This window comes from Triturus cristatus, chromosome 2_2 (assembly GCF_964204655.1).
Source record: "Triturus cristatus chromosome 2_2, aTriCri1.1, whole genome shotgun sequence".
Taxonomy (NCBI): domain Eukaryota; kingdom Metazoa; phylum Chordata; class Amphibia; order Caudata; family Salamandridae; genus Triturus; species Triturus cristatus.
This window is the reverse complement of record NC_140582.1, coordinates 792,300,813-792,318,839: the sequence shown is the minus strand read 5'-3', so window position 1 is coordinate 792,318,839 and position 18,027 is coordinate 792,300,813. Positions and strand designations below refer to the sequence as shown.

Genomic DNA, 18,027 nt, shown 5'->3' with positions numbered 1-18,027 from the left:
CACACTGACCTGATGCTGTCATCCCTGCTCGCAGAAAATCCAGCTTCCAGTGTTCTGACTTAAAGGGATGTTAGAGTTTGAGACCCGGAAAGAGATTCCCACCTCTCTCATTCTAAAGGTATGGAGCTGACTATAACCTAGAGGGACTCTTGGCATACAAAACTTAGTATGTATCATACTATAGACAACAGCACCTACTCTTACCTTGTTCTACACTTAGGTTAGATACACTGGCGTAGAATTATTTAGAAGCATCAGACGAGTATTCACTTTTTAGCCTGTGTTATTTATGTATGTATATATGAATATATGTCATAGCTGAAAGACAATGCTAGTGCAGTATTATTTCTTCTTACTGCTTACGCTGTGCGTATTATATCTTGCTTACTGTCTAATGATTATAACAGCTCACATCTCTTATACGAGAAACTAGACTGTTCAATAAAACCTTTTATTGAAACGCCCGTCTATCTATTTCTGTGTAACTCTGAGGAAACTAAGCATGCACGATTGACTGAGTGAAACTGTTATCTATTGTTTCCACGATTCTGAGACGCGTTCCGATTCTAAGGGAAACAAAGTTGTCATGTTTATGCGGTTGTCAGAAACTAATCCCTTCTTGTTCATTCGAGAAGTTTCTAGTGACCTTTGAGTTAGCTGGCACACACAAGTAATTAAGTTTAATGTACTCGATAGGAGCATACTGACCTCAGTCCTATGCAAAAACTATAGTGTATATTATTCTAATGCGCAGAGCCTATAAGGGAAATAGGAACTACACTACAATCCGACCCGCAGACCATCTCAGTCAGACCATCTCAGTCAGCAATATATCGGCCTAAAATCACGCTTAGGTCCCAATCTACTACTTTCATACACTATCATTGGCGCTTAGTGTCTTTTATTGCTATTTTTACATGCTGCTGTATATATTGAGATCTCTGGCTACCGTTATTGGATTTTTGTTGCTTTGGTATAATTTTGTTTATTACAATTTTGTGTGTTTTTCAAATTTTTTTTTTTTTTTTTGGTGTGGTGTTTGGACTTTGTTACTGCAAAAATACTTTACTCATTGTCCTGTGCAGCATATTCAAAGTCAGAAGTCAATATTCAATAGCTACTTTACCAACACTCAGTATTCATTACTAAACAACAAATTACATAAAAAGCAAGTACACCAAAACGTGACACTTCGTTACATCACAATTCATTTACTACAACAGATTAATAAAGAGCAATGTTACTTTACAGCTGTACAAGACAACTACAAACAAAATGACACCAAGAACATGAAAACAAGTTTTACCCTTACAAAAATGGGAGAGATACTACAATAAGAAAACTTAACATCCACCACAAGGAAGAAAGTGTGAATGAAAAGAACATTTATTTTATGGCAGATCATGCAACTATTACAAGAATAATGTACACATCTGTTCACATGGATAATGAGACAACTAGAAATGCAGAAACCACATGCTCACAAACTCAAATTAAAACAGTTTACACTATAGCTATTCAACAAATAAAACAAAAACCTCCAGCAGAAAACCATGATTTAAAAACTAAAAATAATACACACAAATATAAAAACTGACAAATCTATGATCTGGCTTATTCCAAATAGTCCTATCTTCAAATACTAAGGTTAATGTCAGTACCTCCAAAAAAGAACTGCTCCTCTAAAAGTGCCCAAATCTAAGCACCAGCTTATCCTTACCACAAAAAACACTCCATATCATGAAAGAAATATGCTAATGAAAAAATCACTACTTAAAGCATATGGAAATAAAACTAAAACTGATACGTTGACTTCCCTTAAGAATAGAATTCTACATCCTTAAAAATAACAGTTTGAAATCCCACACAACAAAAATGATAATATTAACAAAATCTAAATACAGGCTCGATTTAAGCCAGTAATGAAAGTCGTTATAACCCCAATACAAGTGAATTATAAAATTAATAAATGGGACACTGCGAAGAAAAGAGTACTTTTAGGCTTACACACAAAAACATCCCAGCACCAATTTATGGAATTGCACAAGAACCACAGAAACCCATGCACATGCCTACTATTAAACCAGAACATGTACTAAACTTTACCATTCTGCATTTAGGTATGATTTTTTTCTTCTTTCTTCATGTACATTGAAATATTTGGGGTAGAAATCCTGCCCCTACACATGAAGGAAATGTGGGTTGTTTGTATGGTTCATACTCCCAATCTGGACACTTCCTTCCGTCATCTTTGGAGCATTAGCTGCATAGCTGAGTGAGAAAACAATGGTCAAAGTTTGTGAATACCCAGAAATGATGACTTGTTGGTAAGATTCTGCTGGTCTTCCTTGTTCCTCTTGCTTTGATTTTACCAGTGAAAATCAGGTATTCCTATGGTATTTTGATCCTATATTAATGGTACAACATGACAGTGGTGTTGTCTGTCAGATTCTGTATCACCTTGCCTTTGTTGGTTGGCAGAAAGGACTTCAACACCAACTCGATCACCTGCAACTCCAACATACTGATGGGGAGCTGGGTTTCCGATGGAGACCAGAGTCCTCTGATCTCCACATCTCCCAAATGGCCTTCCCAACCCAGCAGTGATGCATCCGCCACCACCGTGAGCTCTGCATGGGGTAAGGAGAGGGGACTGTGGCTGGTCCAATCACAGTAGAGCAGCCATCACCGCAGGACCTTTGCAGTCTCCACCGAAACTTGGATAGAAATCTAATAGGTTCCCGTGGTGCTGTGCCTAGTGGGACTTCAGATCCCACTACAGAGCCCACATGTGCCACTTGGCATTTTTCACCAATAGGATGCAGGAGGCCAACAGTCCCAGGAGCTTCAGAGTCATCCTCACTGAGATCCAGACACGAGGCTGAAACATGAGGATCATAGCCCGAATGTCCTGGACTCTCCGCACCATAGTAAAGGCATGAAATAGCACTGTAGCTTGGATGGTTCCAATGAAGGGAGTGTCTGCGACGGAGTACAGTGTGAACACTAACAATATTAGTAGGGGTGCTGTCGTCTGGAGGTGGTCTATGACCATCTTCAAAAACTAGTCATTGAAGTAGGGGAAGACTGGAACCCTCAACCTCTGTAGGTGTGCTGCAACTACTGTCATCACCTTTGTGAATACCAGAGGAGCACTGGATGCTGGAACTGTTCCTGGCTCACTGTGACCCAAAGATAGCACCTGTGGGCCTGCAGGATTGGGATATGGATATATGTGCCCTGCAGGTCCAACACTACCATCCAGTCTCCGAGGCACACATATCCTTGGCTAGAATGAGCATTATGAATTTGTCCCGTTGCAGGAAGGTATTGAGAGGATGGAGAACTAAAATAGGACAGAGCCCCCTTCTACGGCACAAGTAAGTAGCGGGAATAACATCCTATACCTGCTTCTGAGGCTGGAACTCTCTATACAACATCTTTGGCTGAAAGGGTATGCATTGTTTTGTACAAAAGGGTCATGTGGTCAGCCACCCTGATGGGGGGGGGGTGAAGGTGCGTCGGCATAGAAAAGGTAGAATGAAATGGGACGGGGTGGCCTCTTTGGACAGTTAATAGGACCCATCTGTCAGTGGCAAAAGTTTTCTTAACACTTGTAATAGCAAGAAACATATGGACGAAAGATGGTTGACCTGTCTTTCAAGGAATATATCACACTCCAGATAGAAGCCTACATTTTTCACTGACTTCTCTGAATCAGGAAGTTCAGACCATGGCAGCTGCCAGAATTTGGGGGGTGGGGGGAGGGGTTGCATAGGTTTACTGTGATGAATGAAAGTACCTCGGCTCTGTCAGAATTGAACTTTAATGCAATGGAGCACAACCAGGAGGTGAATGCAGACAAACATAGATGGGCAGTTTCAATGGGAGTAGACCCAAATTAATCCGTAGCAATAAGTATCATCTGCATAATTCATGCAACTAACTCATGCTGAACCAACAATGCTTGCCTCCTACTGCCTTGACAGGAGAATGGAATGTCACACTGTGTTGACAGATCCAGTAGTACTTAAGCCACCAGACGAGCCTTGTTCACCGAGGTGCCTGAGTTTGATTTTATTCCAGGAAAGCAGACACTGAACTATTCATATGTTTCTCCAAGATTTTAATAGCGAAGGGCAGCATAGAATTTAGCCTACATTTTTAAAGAACAGCTTGATCTGCATTAGGTTTCCTTAGTAAAGGGACTAGGGATACCTTTTACAATTAGACACTTCAGTGGCTAAAGAGCTATTGCAGATATCCAACAAAGGGTTTGCCAATGTTAATTTGATTGACATTTCTAGAGTGCAACTATTACCCGAGGGTGTCCTGGCGCTAAAATGAAGTCCTACAGAGGCCTAACATGGGAGGAGTAATGAATAATGATTAAACAGTAAAAAGCCACGTTTTCAAAGCCTTCCTGAAGTCGAGTAGATTGTCATGCCTCTAAGAGGCAACGGGAGGTCATGCCATGCCTTGGCTGCACCGACCACAAAGCTTCTGCCACCTCAGTTGGCTTTCTTTACAAAGGGCACCGACACCAGTTTTGCTTCTGAGGAGCGCAATGGTCTTCTAGGTACATACCAATGGAAATTCAGTTTTAGTTAGTTGGGCCCACTTCCTTGAAGGGCTTTGTGAACCAAGCACAGAGCTTTAAACTGAATACGTTTTTTGACGGAAAGCCAGTGAAGCCTTTTAATCTCAGCCGAGATTTAGGTATGCCGGTAAGTAATCTGGCAGCTGCATTCTGCAGAAGTTGAAGTTTTTTCATAAGACCTTCCTGGATATTGAAATAGAGACCATTGCAATAGTCCAGTCTGGACATGGCTAAAGCAGTAATGACTGTTTGTTGACTGTCTTTGGGCAGGAATGGCATAATTTTCTTGCAGGATGTCAGAATATATGATGTAGATGAGACCACCGCATTCACTTGATCCCTAAAACTAAGTTTGTTGTCTATGTAGACTCACAGATTGTTTTACCTTCCTAATAGGAATAGGGAGAGGACCCAATGTATCCGGCCACCATGCCGGGGTCCAAAAATTGAGATCATTATCCAAGAGGCTGACTTCCACATGTGAGGTGGAACTGGATCTAGTACAGGTGACCCTGATGAAATAGAGCCGACAATTTCCGATGAATTGCTCCAAGTAAAGTGGAGCAAGGGAATAACGACACCTCTTTCATCACTGCGAATCTCTCAGGGAGTGGCAAGGGGCTGATAAGACTCCCGGTGACAAAGACCAGACAAAGGAGGTACAGGCCAACTTGGAGCCCACACTAATGGTTGCTGGAGGGGTCAGAGTACTAAGCTGTGCATTGTCCCTAATGTCTTGAGCATAATTTCTGGGAGCCGCTGCCACAACCTCAAAAGGTCTGGGAAGTTTAAGGTGCCAAAGGCAGGACCTGATCTTAACGGTATGCCAAGTCCCTGGTGTAACCCCGGAATGGGCAAAATTGTTGGGGAAATTGTCTTGCGGCTTTGGAGATATAAGGAGTGAGCTGTGGTGCGACTCTACTTAAATCGTTCAGGGGCCGATCCACCTTCTCACCAAAGAGGCAACAGCCATCAAGTAGAATATCTATTAAGGATGCATAGACATCCCTTGAAAAGCTCCACGCTAATGCCAACTGACAATCAATTTTCGTGTCCAGGCCAGACAATAAATTTCACTCCATACCAGCCATCCTGAGTGGCTTGGACTAAAGACACCCATAAGTCATGTGGGACCACCAGTAAGATCAGACTGACTATGTCCCATAGTGCCTGGGTGTAGTGAGCAAGGAGACATCTAGCATTTACTAAACGTTGGTTTCAACCTTCATTATAAGGAGTTGTACGTCAAGGGCTTCTGTAGCACTTGGGGGGCGCCAGAGAGCCGGCAAGCAAGATGGCCGCACTGTAGTGAGACTCTTGCTGCCCGGGAGAACAATCCTACACAATCCTACAAAAGCATGAGCTGTTGCTGCGAAAACACCCCCATTCGTGAAGGCCCACATCATGCTGCCATAGAGAGGAGGCATCAAGATCGTGATCTGGTTAAAAAAGATCGAAGATTAACACTGAGGCCTGGCGTGTCCCGATGCCAGGAGATAGGGCACATAGCAACCTGGCAGACCGCCTTTAGCGAGACAAAGCAAACTCCACAAGGGTTGCACCGGATTGGTAGAATCCCTGCTGTGACCTCTGAGGACTTGTGAGACATCGCAATCTTCCTGGGGCGAGGAGCGTTGCCCGGGCACAGCCATCGCACTGCCCGTTAAGGTGAGACTGCGCCCTGCCTCAAACGGCAGTACCTGTGTACGAGCCAGAGCTGCAGAGGAGTGGAGCTGGGGCGAGAAGTCTGCTGGGCTGACACAACGGCCCGCTGCCTCCAGGTGCTCCTGTCTCTCGCTGTGCCCTGCTGATACGGCTGGTGCAGCGGGCGGGAGACTGCTGAGTGGCCATGGAGTGTGTGGGGTCCCTCTGCCCCACTCCAAAGGTGCAATTCCGATGCGGTGGGGGTGGTGAGCTCCCTCCCCCCCCCCCCCCCCCCCCAAGCACAGAAAGACTACAGAGGAAGGAGCAATCCCCTTGGGGGAACTGGTGGTGAGGGGGAATACCGACTCAGGTGGGGCCGAGCTGTGGCACCGCGGGGGGGGGGGGGGGGGGAGGTCCACATACCGCACACAGAATACTGGAGGCAGCGGGGAACACAGAGGGTCACTACGAGATCACACTGCACATACTTGAGCTGAACTGGAGAGGGAACGAGGAACGTAACAGAGACTTACTCAGTGGGAAAGCATATTGAAGATGGGATAGGCGCAGTGCCAAGCGAAGGCTGAGTCACAAGGCCTTAAGAGAACCCACGTGACACACACTTAATCCCTCCAAAACTGCCAGCAGACCACCCAGGAAGAATCCTGCTGCACTGTGAAGGTCGAGTCAGCACCAAGATATTGGGAAGGCGGCATGCATAGCGATGTCTGCTGGCAAGGAAAGAAGGGGTGACTCTGCATTAGCGTATCCCAGAAAGTCCACTCTGAACCCTGGCCCATAGAGGCATGCCCTAGACCATGCACATACCGGCTGATAGGTGTTGAAGGCGCAGAACTCACGTCTTCAGACTCCCAGCTTACTATTCAGAGGACAGTTATCGCCATGGCACTAGTGGCGCAACCCAGAGAGCATGGGAAGGACCGAGACCAAACAGGCCAAGCTGTCTTTGAGTCCCGCAAATCAACAAGAAACCCTCCAGCATGTCAGCATGGAAAACGGCCAGCAGCCACCTGCACAGTCAGATGACGTGGATATGAAGTCCTTATTTCTCACAATGAAACAGAGCCTCACATTGATTGAATCCAAGATGGACTCAATGGCCATGCAAATTGATTTTATCATGCAGGGTCTAGAAAAGCATGATGGACGCATAAGCGAGGCAGAGCAGAGAATCTCTCAATTAGAGGATGAAGCCACGATTACCGGAGAGAAACTGCAAGGCATGGAGTGTCTGTTGAAGGTCATCGCTGCCAAGAACGAGGATTTGGAGGCGCACTCATGTAGAAACAATATTCGCATCATAGGAATACCAGAATCCACTGAGACCAGACGAATGGAGTACTATGCAGAGAATATGCTGGTGAATCTATTTGCGGCCACATGCTTCTCCAAGCAGCTGGAAGTGGAGAGGCGCGCACAAACATTAAGCTCCTGAAAATTCTACTCTCTCACTTATTTAGTCCACAACACTTCTACATTTCGGCAATTTCGCACAGGCTACAGGGTGACTTTGGGAGGGTGCCCATCTTGACAAAGAGGCACATCCAGCACCCTAAACAAACTGTTTTGAAGAAGTTAAGGCCAGGGAGAGTCTCTGCCACCTACCTGGATCCCAGAGAACCTTGCTGTTGTGTGGCATACCGCTAGGATCTCTGGCGCGCACCCTTAGCGGGAACTCTCATGAATGATGACATGGGCCCAGCTGTTGCTGCCATGCGGGCTGCGTCTTTTTCATTAAGTATTCTTCAGCTCCCCCCCTTTTCTGTCCCTCTTTATTTCCGCCCTCAGTTATCTCTAGCTCCTATCCCACTTTAATCTTCGCCTACTGTCACACTAATTGGCTCTATCCTAAAGGGAAATCTCACTGTTCTCATACAGCTGGAATGTTGGTTCTATTGTTTTGTTCTTGTTGGGTGATATTAATGGGATCTATTCGCCAGCAGGTTTGAGCCGCTGGTGTGGGAGGGGTAAGAGGATGGTAAGGGGTTAGCAAAGCAAGATGTTTGCTAGGCGCCACACTGATATCTACAGCTGCAAATTTATTTATTGATGTCATATCACACTTAGACCACCCCTTAAGTAAATGAATGGCCATGGATACTAGACACCAACGACCCGATTAACAAGAATCAACCAACGGTCCCCTAAACTGGTCCTCTATTAATTTGCTAACCTTGAATGTGCGTGGACTCAGTGACCAACGGAAACGCAGACACATTTTTGAGTATCTGGACAGGCATAATGTTCAAATTGCAATGCTACAAGAAATGCAGCTCAACCCTGTGACACCTGCCATCTTCGCTACGAAATGGACAGCCCACAGATGCTTTGCCTCCTATTCCACCTATGCTTGAGGGACCAGCCATAGTAATTAAGTCAAATGTGCATAACCACCCGGCTGGCACAATGCAGGACCACCTGCGGATATACTGTATCATCTGGCGACATATAGCTGCATGCTCCTTCACACTTGTCAATTTCTATGGACCCAATACAGACAATGCTGACTGACTTCTTTAGTAGACTGTGGGGACTCAATCTAGACATTTGCTCCTCATACTTAATATGGGGAGGGGACTTTAACACCATGTTAGATCCAGGCATGGACTGCTCCTATAGCTCCCCAGGCACCCCAGCCACAGCAGGAAAGTTTCAGGTACTAGATGCGTGGAGGACGTTACATCCTTCATGCAGAGAGGGCACCTTTCACGCTAGCGTGCATTCCAGCTGGTCTCGCATTGACAACTGGCTGCTATCGCGGGGACGAAGCCCTTGGATTGTTGGTGTAGGAAATCTTGCATGAACGTATTCTGACCATTCGCCAGACCTGCTGAAACTACGACCCCTGGGCACTAATATGCCCTACCTGTCGTGGAAACTCCAGGCCACTGCCTTGCTAGACGACTGCTTTCAAACATAACTAGGTCAGGAAATAAGCGACTTCTTTCCCAGGAATAGAGATTCTGTCCCGACATGGCCAGTGTATGGGAGGCCTTTAAGGTCACAGTAAGAGGCGTATGCATCACGAAGAGAGGGGGATCCTCAGAGATATTAGAAAAAAACTAAAACGGATAGAAGCAGACATCAAAGCTATAGATACTCAAACAGCAGATTTAACACACAGCCAGAGACAGGTGCTTTCTTTGCAACTTGACAACGGAATACCAAGAAACAGCAGAACAGGAAGTCCTATTCAGATCTAAATATCACCGTGCCCGCAAGTATGGGGATGGGGAGACACCGTGGAGAGCCCTGGCAGAAACAGTGTGCATCCCTCTGTTCTCCAATTATATCATGGCAGTAGAGGACGCAGATGGCTCAATATGCATAGATACTGATAGTATTCTTGGCGCTTTCCCCCCGTTTTACTCCTCCCTCTACATGACGTGCAGGACAGGCCGTATTGATGTGGACAGCTATCTTGAAGATATATCTTTTGGATGGCTGAGTGATGCGCAGAGGGAATTTCTCTCTGCGGACATAGAGGAAGAGGAAATACGAGTGGCTATAATGCAGATGAGATCTGTAAGGGCTACAGCACCGGACGGCCTACCGGACGATTTTATAAATGCTATGTGGAAACATTGGACCCCATTCTAAAAGCAGACTATATTGAGACCAAAGACTCAGGCATCCTTTCCCTAACCATGCGTGAAGCATCAACCAATGCAGGTCTTAAGCTGGAGGAAGCAGCCACAGCCTGTGAGGCCTACAGGCCACTGTCATTAATTAACTGCAACGCAAAGATACTATCAAAGGTACTGGTGAACATGCTAAGTCTTCTGATGGAGGGCCTAGTACTGCTGAACCAAGCGGGTTTCATACCAGGGCATGCCACATCCCATAACTTACGCACTATATTTTCTCTGATTCAAGATATAGACCTTGATTTAGCTGCGGTGGCAGTCTTCTTAGATGCCACTAAGGGTCAAATGTACTACAGTTTTTTGCGGGCATAGAGGCGTTTTAGGCCCCTTTGCGACCGCAAAAAATGAGTTGGTCATCTACTATTCCCATTTTGTGAGTCGCAAATTAATTGCGACACGCAAAATAGGAATAGCGAGTCGCTATTAGTAAGGGGCGTTCCGAGGGCATCCCTTTCTAATAGCGAGTCCTCCAGATATGTATGACTCTTTTGAAACCGCGGTCGCAAAACAGTGGCAGTTTACCACCCTTCTCAGAAGGGTGGTAAAACACTCGCGAACGGGGTCTCCCCTTTGGGAATGCAGGGGAAAACGGGCTGCATTAAAAAAATACTGCTTTATTGAAAAGCAGTCACAGACATGGTGGTCTGCTGACCCCAGCAGGCCACCATCCCTGTGAGGCTGGCCATTCCCAATGGGGTCGCAAATTGCGAGTGGCTCATGAATATTGATGAGCCTCGCATTTTGCGACCCCATTGGGAATCGCTAACAGTGTCTCTGACACTATTGTACATTGGATTTAGCGCCTCGCAATTTGCGACTCACAATTTGTCGCAAATTGTGAGGCGCTAAATCTAATGGTCATCCATCTGGCCCCAAGGCCTTCGACTCACTGGAGTGGGACTACATGTTCGCTGTGCTGAGGAAGTTGGGATTCCATGCTTCATTCCTGTCTTAGATCTCCCTACTGTATAGCAAACTGAGAGCCACTTTACAGATTAATGGTAGCAGGTCCAATTCTTTCCCTATCTCACGAGGCACCAGGCAGAGGTGCCCCTTATCGCCTCTCCTATTCGCACCTGCGGTCGAGCCCTTGGCCGCTATGCTCCAGCAACACCACAGAGACTACGTACTCAGATACACCACTTGGCATCTGTTACTATTGCTTTACGCCGATGATATCACACTGTATACCCGTGACCCACACGTAAGCCTAAACCCCGTACTTAGAGAATTGATCTGCTTTGGTGCACTATCAGGGATAGACATAAACTGGAGCAAATCAAAGCTATTTCCTTTAACCCCGCGTACCGTAAAATTCTCATTGGATTACCCTCTGAAGTCATGTGAGACGGAGGTGAAATAACTAGGGGTGCCAATCTCCAGAGACAGGGAGGAAACACTGCGAGCAAATTACGGCATAGCAATAACCTCCATTACGACCTCAATATCCTGCTGGATATCACTGTCCTTATCCTCAGCGGGCTGGATCTCTCTGACAAAAATGATAGTACTGCCAAAGCTATCATACTTTTTTCTTAACAAGCCTTACCCCCCTGGGTAGACCATTCTTCGACGTGTTACAAACTCTGCTCATTCGGCTGATTTGGGGGGGCAAGCAACCCAGAGTGAGTTGGAAGACACTCACTATCCCTTTTGCACTGGGAGGGTTTGAGCCACCGGACATGTAACTCTTCTATCTATGTGCGCAGCCCATTATGCGACCTACTGGTTTAATCCACCCCCATTCATACCGCACTTGGCCACTGAGCAGGGATACATAACCCCTTTGCCGTCACCCTCTTTCCTGGGAGCCAGAGTACCCAGCAAGGACACCACCTACTCCACTGTTGCCTGCACTAATCTAGCGTGGAGAAGGCTAGCCAGACGTCTGGACAAACCCTTACTATATTCTCTTCTGATGCCTATCCCTTTCCACCATTTGATCCCAGTCACCCATGAGGGACTATACTGCACCATGTTGAGTAGAAGGGGGATTGACACATGGGGAGATCTGTACCAAGAGGGACAATTTAAAGATTGGGACAAGCTCCTCAGTGAGGGGGTTCCCCATGCCATTAGAACTCTTCCTCTACATCAGACTTAGACAGGATATCCGAACTGCACCACCCAGCTTCCCGCATGAGACCCCTACCTTCAATACGCTGCACATACTACTGAAGTCGCCGAGCCCGTCACACGCAGTCTCTAGACTTTACCGGGCTGCTCTAGCTGAGAGGCCAGACACACAGACAAACTTGCAGCCCGGCTGGGACTTGGAGCTAAGCATACCCATCACTGACGGGCAGTGGCTTTACTGCTGCGCACAGACAGGCATGATAGCGGCCAGCAGCCAACTGCATATCATACATTTCAAATTTATACACTGAGTATACTACACACCGGTAAGGCTATACAAGTACAAATTGAGGCCAGATGACCACTGAGACAGATGCAGGCAGGAGGGAGCTGGGTTGTTACATTTAGCATAGAAGTGTGAAGGGATACATAACAGTGGAAGGAAGTGGCAACGGCACTGGCCAGAATGGTGGGTACGCGCATCACACTTACTCCACTCATTGCGCTACTAAGCTACACACAAGAACTCCCAGACGCACATAGAAAATGTATTTCACTGGCATTACTACTGGCGAAATGCATGGTCGCATGTTGATGGAGCAGAGGGAGAACTCCCATATTCAAGGACTGGATAAATGATTTAATACAGTGTAAGGAGCAATTGATATCATACGCAGAACTCCTACCAATGACTTCCTGACCGCGAGATATCTGGGCCCCTCATGGATGAGGCAGGCTGAAGGCAGCGAAGCAAATCTTAGGTGGGACCGAACGCAGGGTAGAGACGATTACAGCCCAACTACAGAGACGAGAGCCACAGCAACAGACACTATACCCTTCCCTTAGCATCACATCCCTCAACTAACGCACAATTTACTATCCCATATGGTGCACACTCGGGGTCCTGAAAATAATGGGGGGGGGGGGGAAAGGCCTTTAGAGGAAACTATGATTATATATTGAATCAACTACTCAATAGGAGATTCTGGCTACTGTATAGATTGTATTAATGGCTTAATCTTTATGCATTATGATCTAACGTACTATGTAGCAAATGATGTATGCATCTATGCATCTCTGTATTTGATAGTTGAAATGTAATTAGAAAAAAAGGACTTCTCAATCAATCAGTCATTTGTACAGTGCACTACATACCCGTGAGGGTCTCAAGGCGCTAGGGGGGGCTGCTACTGATCGAAGAGCCAGGTCTTGAGTGTTCTCATGAAGGTCAGCAGGTCTTGGGTCTGTAGTAGGCTCAGTGGGAGGGTGTTACATGTTTTGGAGGCGAGGTGGGAGAAGGATCTCCCGCCGGTGGTAGTTCTTCGGATGCGCAGGATGGTGGCTAGTGAGAGGTCGGTGGAGCGTAGCTGGAGGTTGGGGATGTAGAAGGAGAGACGTCTGTTGAGGTAGGCCGGGCCAGTCTTGCGGAGTGCCTTGTGTGCATAGATGAGGAGCTTGAAGGATATCCTCTTGTTGACGGGGAGCCAGTGCAGGTTTCTCAGGTGGGGGGTGATGTGGCTGTGGCATGGTACGTTGAGGATCAGTCGTGCCGAGACGTTTTGGATGCGTTGTAGTCGTTTGATGAGCTTGGTCGGGGCTCCCGCGTAGAGGGCGCTTCCGTAGTCGAGTCTGCTGCTGACGAGTGCCCGGGTGACTGTCTTTCTTGTATCTGTTGGGATCCATTTGTAGATCTTGCGGAGCATGCGGAGGGTGTTTAAGCAGGAGGAGGAGACGGCGTTGACTTGCTTGGTCATTGAGAGCGTTGAGTCTAGGATGATTCCCAGGTTGCGTGCGTGGTCTGTGGGTGTCGGGGCTGTCCCCAGTGCCGTTGGCCACCAGGAGTCGTCCCAGGCTGAAGGGTTGGAGCCGAGGATGAGGACCTCCGTCTTGTCCGAGTTCAGCTTCAGGCGGCTGATCATCCAGTCGGCGACGGCCTTCATTCCTTCTGTAGCCCTTCTAATCATAACAGCATAAGATGCGCTCTGTTCAGTGGCATGATCAGGAAAGAAACTCATACAGTGTCTGGGGAGGTGTTTAAGCCACTGGTATCCTGTAATTCCTCATACCAATTGTCTTCATTAAATCATCACCGTTATTCTGGTTTTGATCCAAAAACGAATTGTTGTAGTGCATGTGCAGGACTGTGAGGCGAAGGCAGTCTATCAGAATCAGAAGGTTTGCCAATTTGCTGTGCTTCTGTAAGTCGAGACTAGTTCGACTCTGCATCAGAGACCACTAAAGTGTGGTGCCAGGACCGAAGACGGCACAAAAGCCGATGCCGAAACAGGAGGCTGGTTCGAAAGCACGAACAGAGCTGATGACAAACACTTGTAGTTTCTTCTTTTACTTCAACAGCGACAACGATCTGCTCTGGGAACAACAGGAGTGGGACCTTCCTTTCGATTTAGACTGGTGTTTTGCAATGTAGAACTTTGCTTTGCAGTCCCATATGGCCTTTAAGATCATTTGGGCACAGTAATGGAAGGCTCTGGAGTTGTGTTCAGATCCGAATCAACAGAAGCATACCTGGTAGAGATCTATCACAGATATCTGTTTGCGATAGTCCCTACAAGGTTTAAGCCCTAGTATTTTAGGAGGGGACATTTCTCTTCCACAATGGTAAAATGTAGTGAGAAAGATTAGAAGAATCTCATCACGGACCGTTCTGTATCTGAAGACTCGGAAAGAAAGTAACTATGGTCAGCGTGGCTGGGTGATACATATATACAGCTCAATTTATCATTTCTGGAGCGAAAAGATGTCAACATGAAGCCGCACGACACCACCTTTCGGTCCACAGGAGTACTACTTTTGAAATTTCCAGATGCAGTCTGACACCTGGGGAACAGTCACAAGGTGAGGAATCTGTGCTTAGAAGTATTAAATGAATCAGGATGGTGGGTTTTTGGTCCAGCCCAACTCTTCCTTTTTGTGAATGCTTAATCTGAATTGCACATTAATCTGAAAATTGCATCACCCTACACCATAAACAAACTCTTTAGAAAAAAAAGGACTGCACAATCTGAATGTTAGACAGTGGCGGATCCTCCGCTAAGGTACAGGAGTGTCACCCCACTGCTCAAAAGGAAAAATATAATGGCAATAACGTATCGTTATTATCTTTTTATTTTTCCTATTAGACAGGGGCGGGGCTGGCCAGAGCAGGGGGAGGAGTCATTTGCACTCCCTAAGGGCGCATAACTGTTTGGCCGGCCAAACAGTCATGCGCACTTTGCATATTTCCCACCAGACTGCATTACACAGCATCGTGAGGAACATGCACATGCTCCCTGTCCCCATCTGAGCGCCATCCCACAGCAATCAGACCAATCAAAATGCTGCATTGCAATTGGCTCAGGGGAGCCTGTGTGCCCAGGTGCTTCCTGCTGCCGGCCAACCTGGAGACGGGAAGAAGGAAGAGACGAAGTAGAGGCGGAGCCTGGCTGGCCGTTCCAGGTAAGTCCTTTTCTTTTTTTTTTTTTTAAACCCACCGCCTCACCACCTCTGTCCGGTAGCAGCCGCTACTGATGTTAGGTGGGCTCTCCGATTTTATGGGGATTTTTCGACTTATGGAGGTCCATTGTTTGAATATGTGCAAAAAAGAGGAGACTATTTGTGTGATTATTGCGTTTTTAGAAAACAAATGCCAACAGCAAAATAGTAACCTAAACGTATTTTATTTTTTCCAAGGCTAAATATGAGTTCTAACTTCTGAGGGATAGTCCACCCCCACTTTCCTACTTTTTTGACAGCTAAAACTGAACCACTATATCCAAATTCTTCTGTTATACCCACGGGACGAGCCAACCCCGAAAAACGGTTCACCTGACTGCCCAGCCTATAGAGTCAGAAGACTAGTCATACTAGGTAGGGCATTGTCTGACTGAGGGAAGACAGAGACTGCAATATCATGAAAAATCTAATACCCCGTCTTTATGGTTACACTCAAGGAAATTTTTCATAAGGCCAATGCTAATTTCTCTAGAATATTCGGAAAAAGTATGACAGTAAAATGGCCGTAGCCATGGTAGCACTACTGATCAATGCAGAGCAACATTTAATTATGTTCAAAAGGAAAACACCTCACAGAAATAAACAATACATATATTGATCTGAAATAAATGATGGGTTTACAGTATGAACTAATACCGCCACAAGCAAATAACTGAATCCAACTTCGCAGATACTGACATTTTTTTTAAACGGTTGTGAATTCTTGCCTTGATGTCAAGTGATAAGGTTATGATTGTCTGCAGCTCAATGCTGGAGAAAGTTGCTGAGCTGTTTTAGATCTGGTTCACTCACCATTGTTCAGTGACTTGAAATTTCCAATGCAGTTGACATATTCATAGGTATTTGGTTCTTTGGGATCTATCGTTCCGCGAAGCATATGACAACCAAACTCCAGTTGATTTTTAGCTGCAGTTCGAAGAAAGGGAAACGGAAAACAAATAAATGCAAATATTTAACATTATTTCTAAAATCTGAATTCGGGGTCCGAGGGATTACAAACAAACACAGACATGTCATCATCAATGAGCTTAATTATGTATATATAAGCAGGGATTATTACCACTGCTTCTGTGACTTCACACTACTGTGGCTTACAAAACGGCAGCTGTTTTAGAGGGGACATACACTTCCCACCCCCCCAAACACCTCCAAAAATATGTATTTTTAAAAACTTTTTTGTAAAGTTTGGATTACCTAGGTCGCTCTGCATTTTGAGAAGCACCGAAACATGAAGTGCTGTGTGAGGAGTAAGTTAGTGTGTAGTCTACATTCCTATTACAGAATCGTTTTTTGTTTTTACCAAGTTGGTTACATTCCTGATCCAGGCCCACATTTTACATGCAATAAGGAATCCCGCCCCCACCGCAGCAGATATATATATTTAAAGATTCTGACTTCTGTCAGACTTGAACTGGGAAGCATATACCCCCAAAACATGGCCAACCGTATCTGGCAATTGTGCACATCCCACCTACTACAACAACTGCTTTTGGTACTGTTACTACTCCTGCTACTTACGATATGGTCCTAGTGATCCAAATATCGCTACTAATGATGAAATACTATCATATTCGACTTCTAGTAGAGCCACTAATAGTACTAATGCCATCACTTCTACTTGTACTATTTTGACTTCTGGCCCCACTAATATTAGCAAAGCTATTTGCAGGGCTACTACTTGTTATGGCAAACACGACAAAAGTACTAGTAGTATTACTAAAATAAGTACTACTACTAGTACATGATACATATATTTTCAAGTACATGTACATATATATTTGCTATAGGCACCTATGAGTTGCATTTCTAAAGCTGATTAATACATTTCATGTGAGTACGATCAAAGCATCAATTTTGTAATAATATGTAGAAACTGACACAAATATCTCCCCAAAGTTCAACTATATACAGAAGATCAAACATAATACACAAAAGCATATGGGAGTGATATTTAAAGGTGTAATGCAGCGTATTAAAACCTGGACATGATCTAAAAGCAATAATAACATTAATTTATAGGATAATTAACACTGGTTATGGAACATGAAACCTATTCTTAACCCTGTGGACTGTCGTAATAGTCCATACACAAATACGGATAATTAAGACGATGCTACTAGTGTAACTAAAAACGACCGTTCCTATTCTATTAGATAGAAGTACTACTTTCTTTACAGTTAGTAATAATGGTAGTAGTTCTATTAGCAGCCATACTATTAATGATAAAACAACTATTACAGGTACTGCAACTGATATGTTAATTAATATTGGCATTCCAAACACTAATACTCGAGCTACCTGACACTACAAGTATTGTTATTGCCGACGATATCAATATTAGGATCAAGAATTACTCGTCATGCTGGCAGTATTCAAACTACTGAACTAATACTCATAATAATATCACTGGACCTGCTAATAACAAGTATTCTCCAACCGTTCTGCTGTGATGGAGCTGGAAATTGAACTTCCCTCCTTCTCTTGTAGTTAAAATAAGATGAAAATATGAAGGCACTTCACAAGATT

General features: G+C 45.3%; 1 protein-coding gene across 9 annotated transcripts in view; it reads right to left on the bottom strand.

Moving 5' to 3' along the window:
• Positions 1–18,027, bottom strand: part of CLOCK (clock circadian regulator) — a 2,260,868-nt gene that overhangs the window by 1,097,085 nt on the left and 1,145,756 nt on the right. For all 9 annotated transcript variants that reach the window (XM_085642074.1, XM_085642079.1, XM_085642082.1 and 6 more), the window contains one exon: positions 16,294–16,407. In XM_085642074.1, coding sequence (XP_085498200.1) covers positions 16,294–16,407 — 114 coding nt within the window. The remainder of the gene's footprint in view (positions 1–16,293; positions 16,408–18,027) is intronic.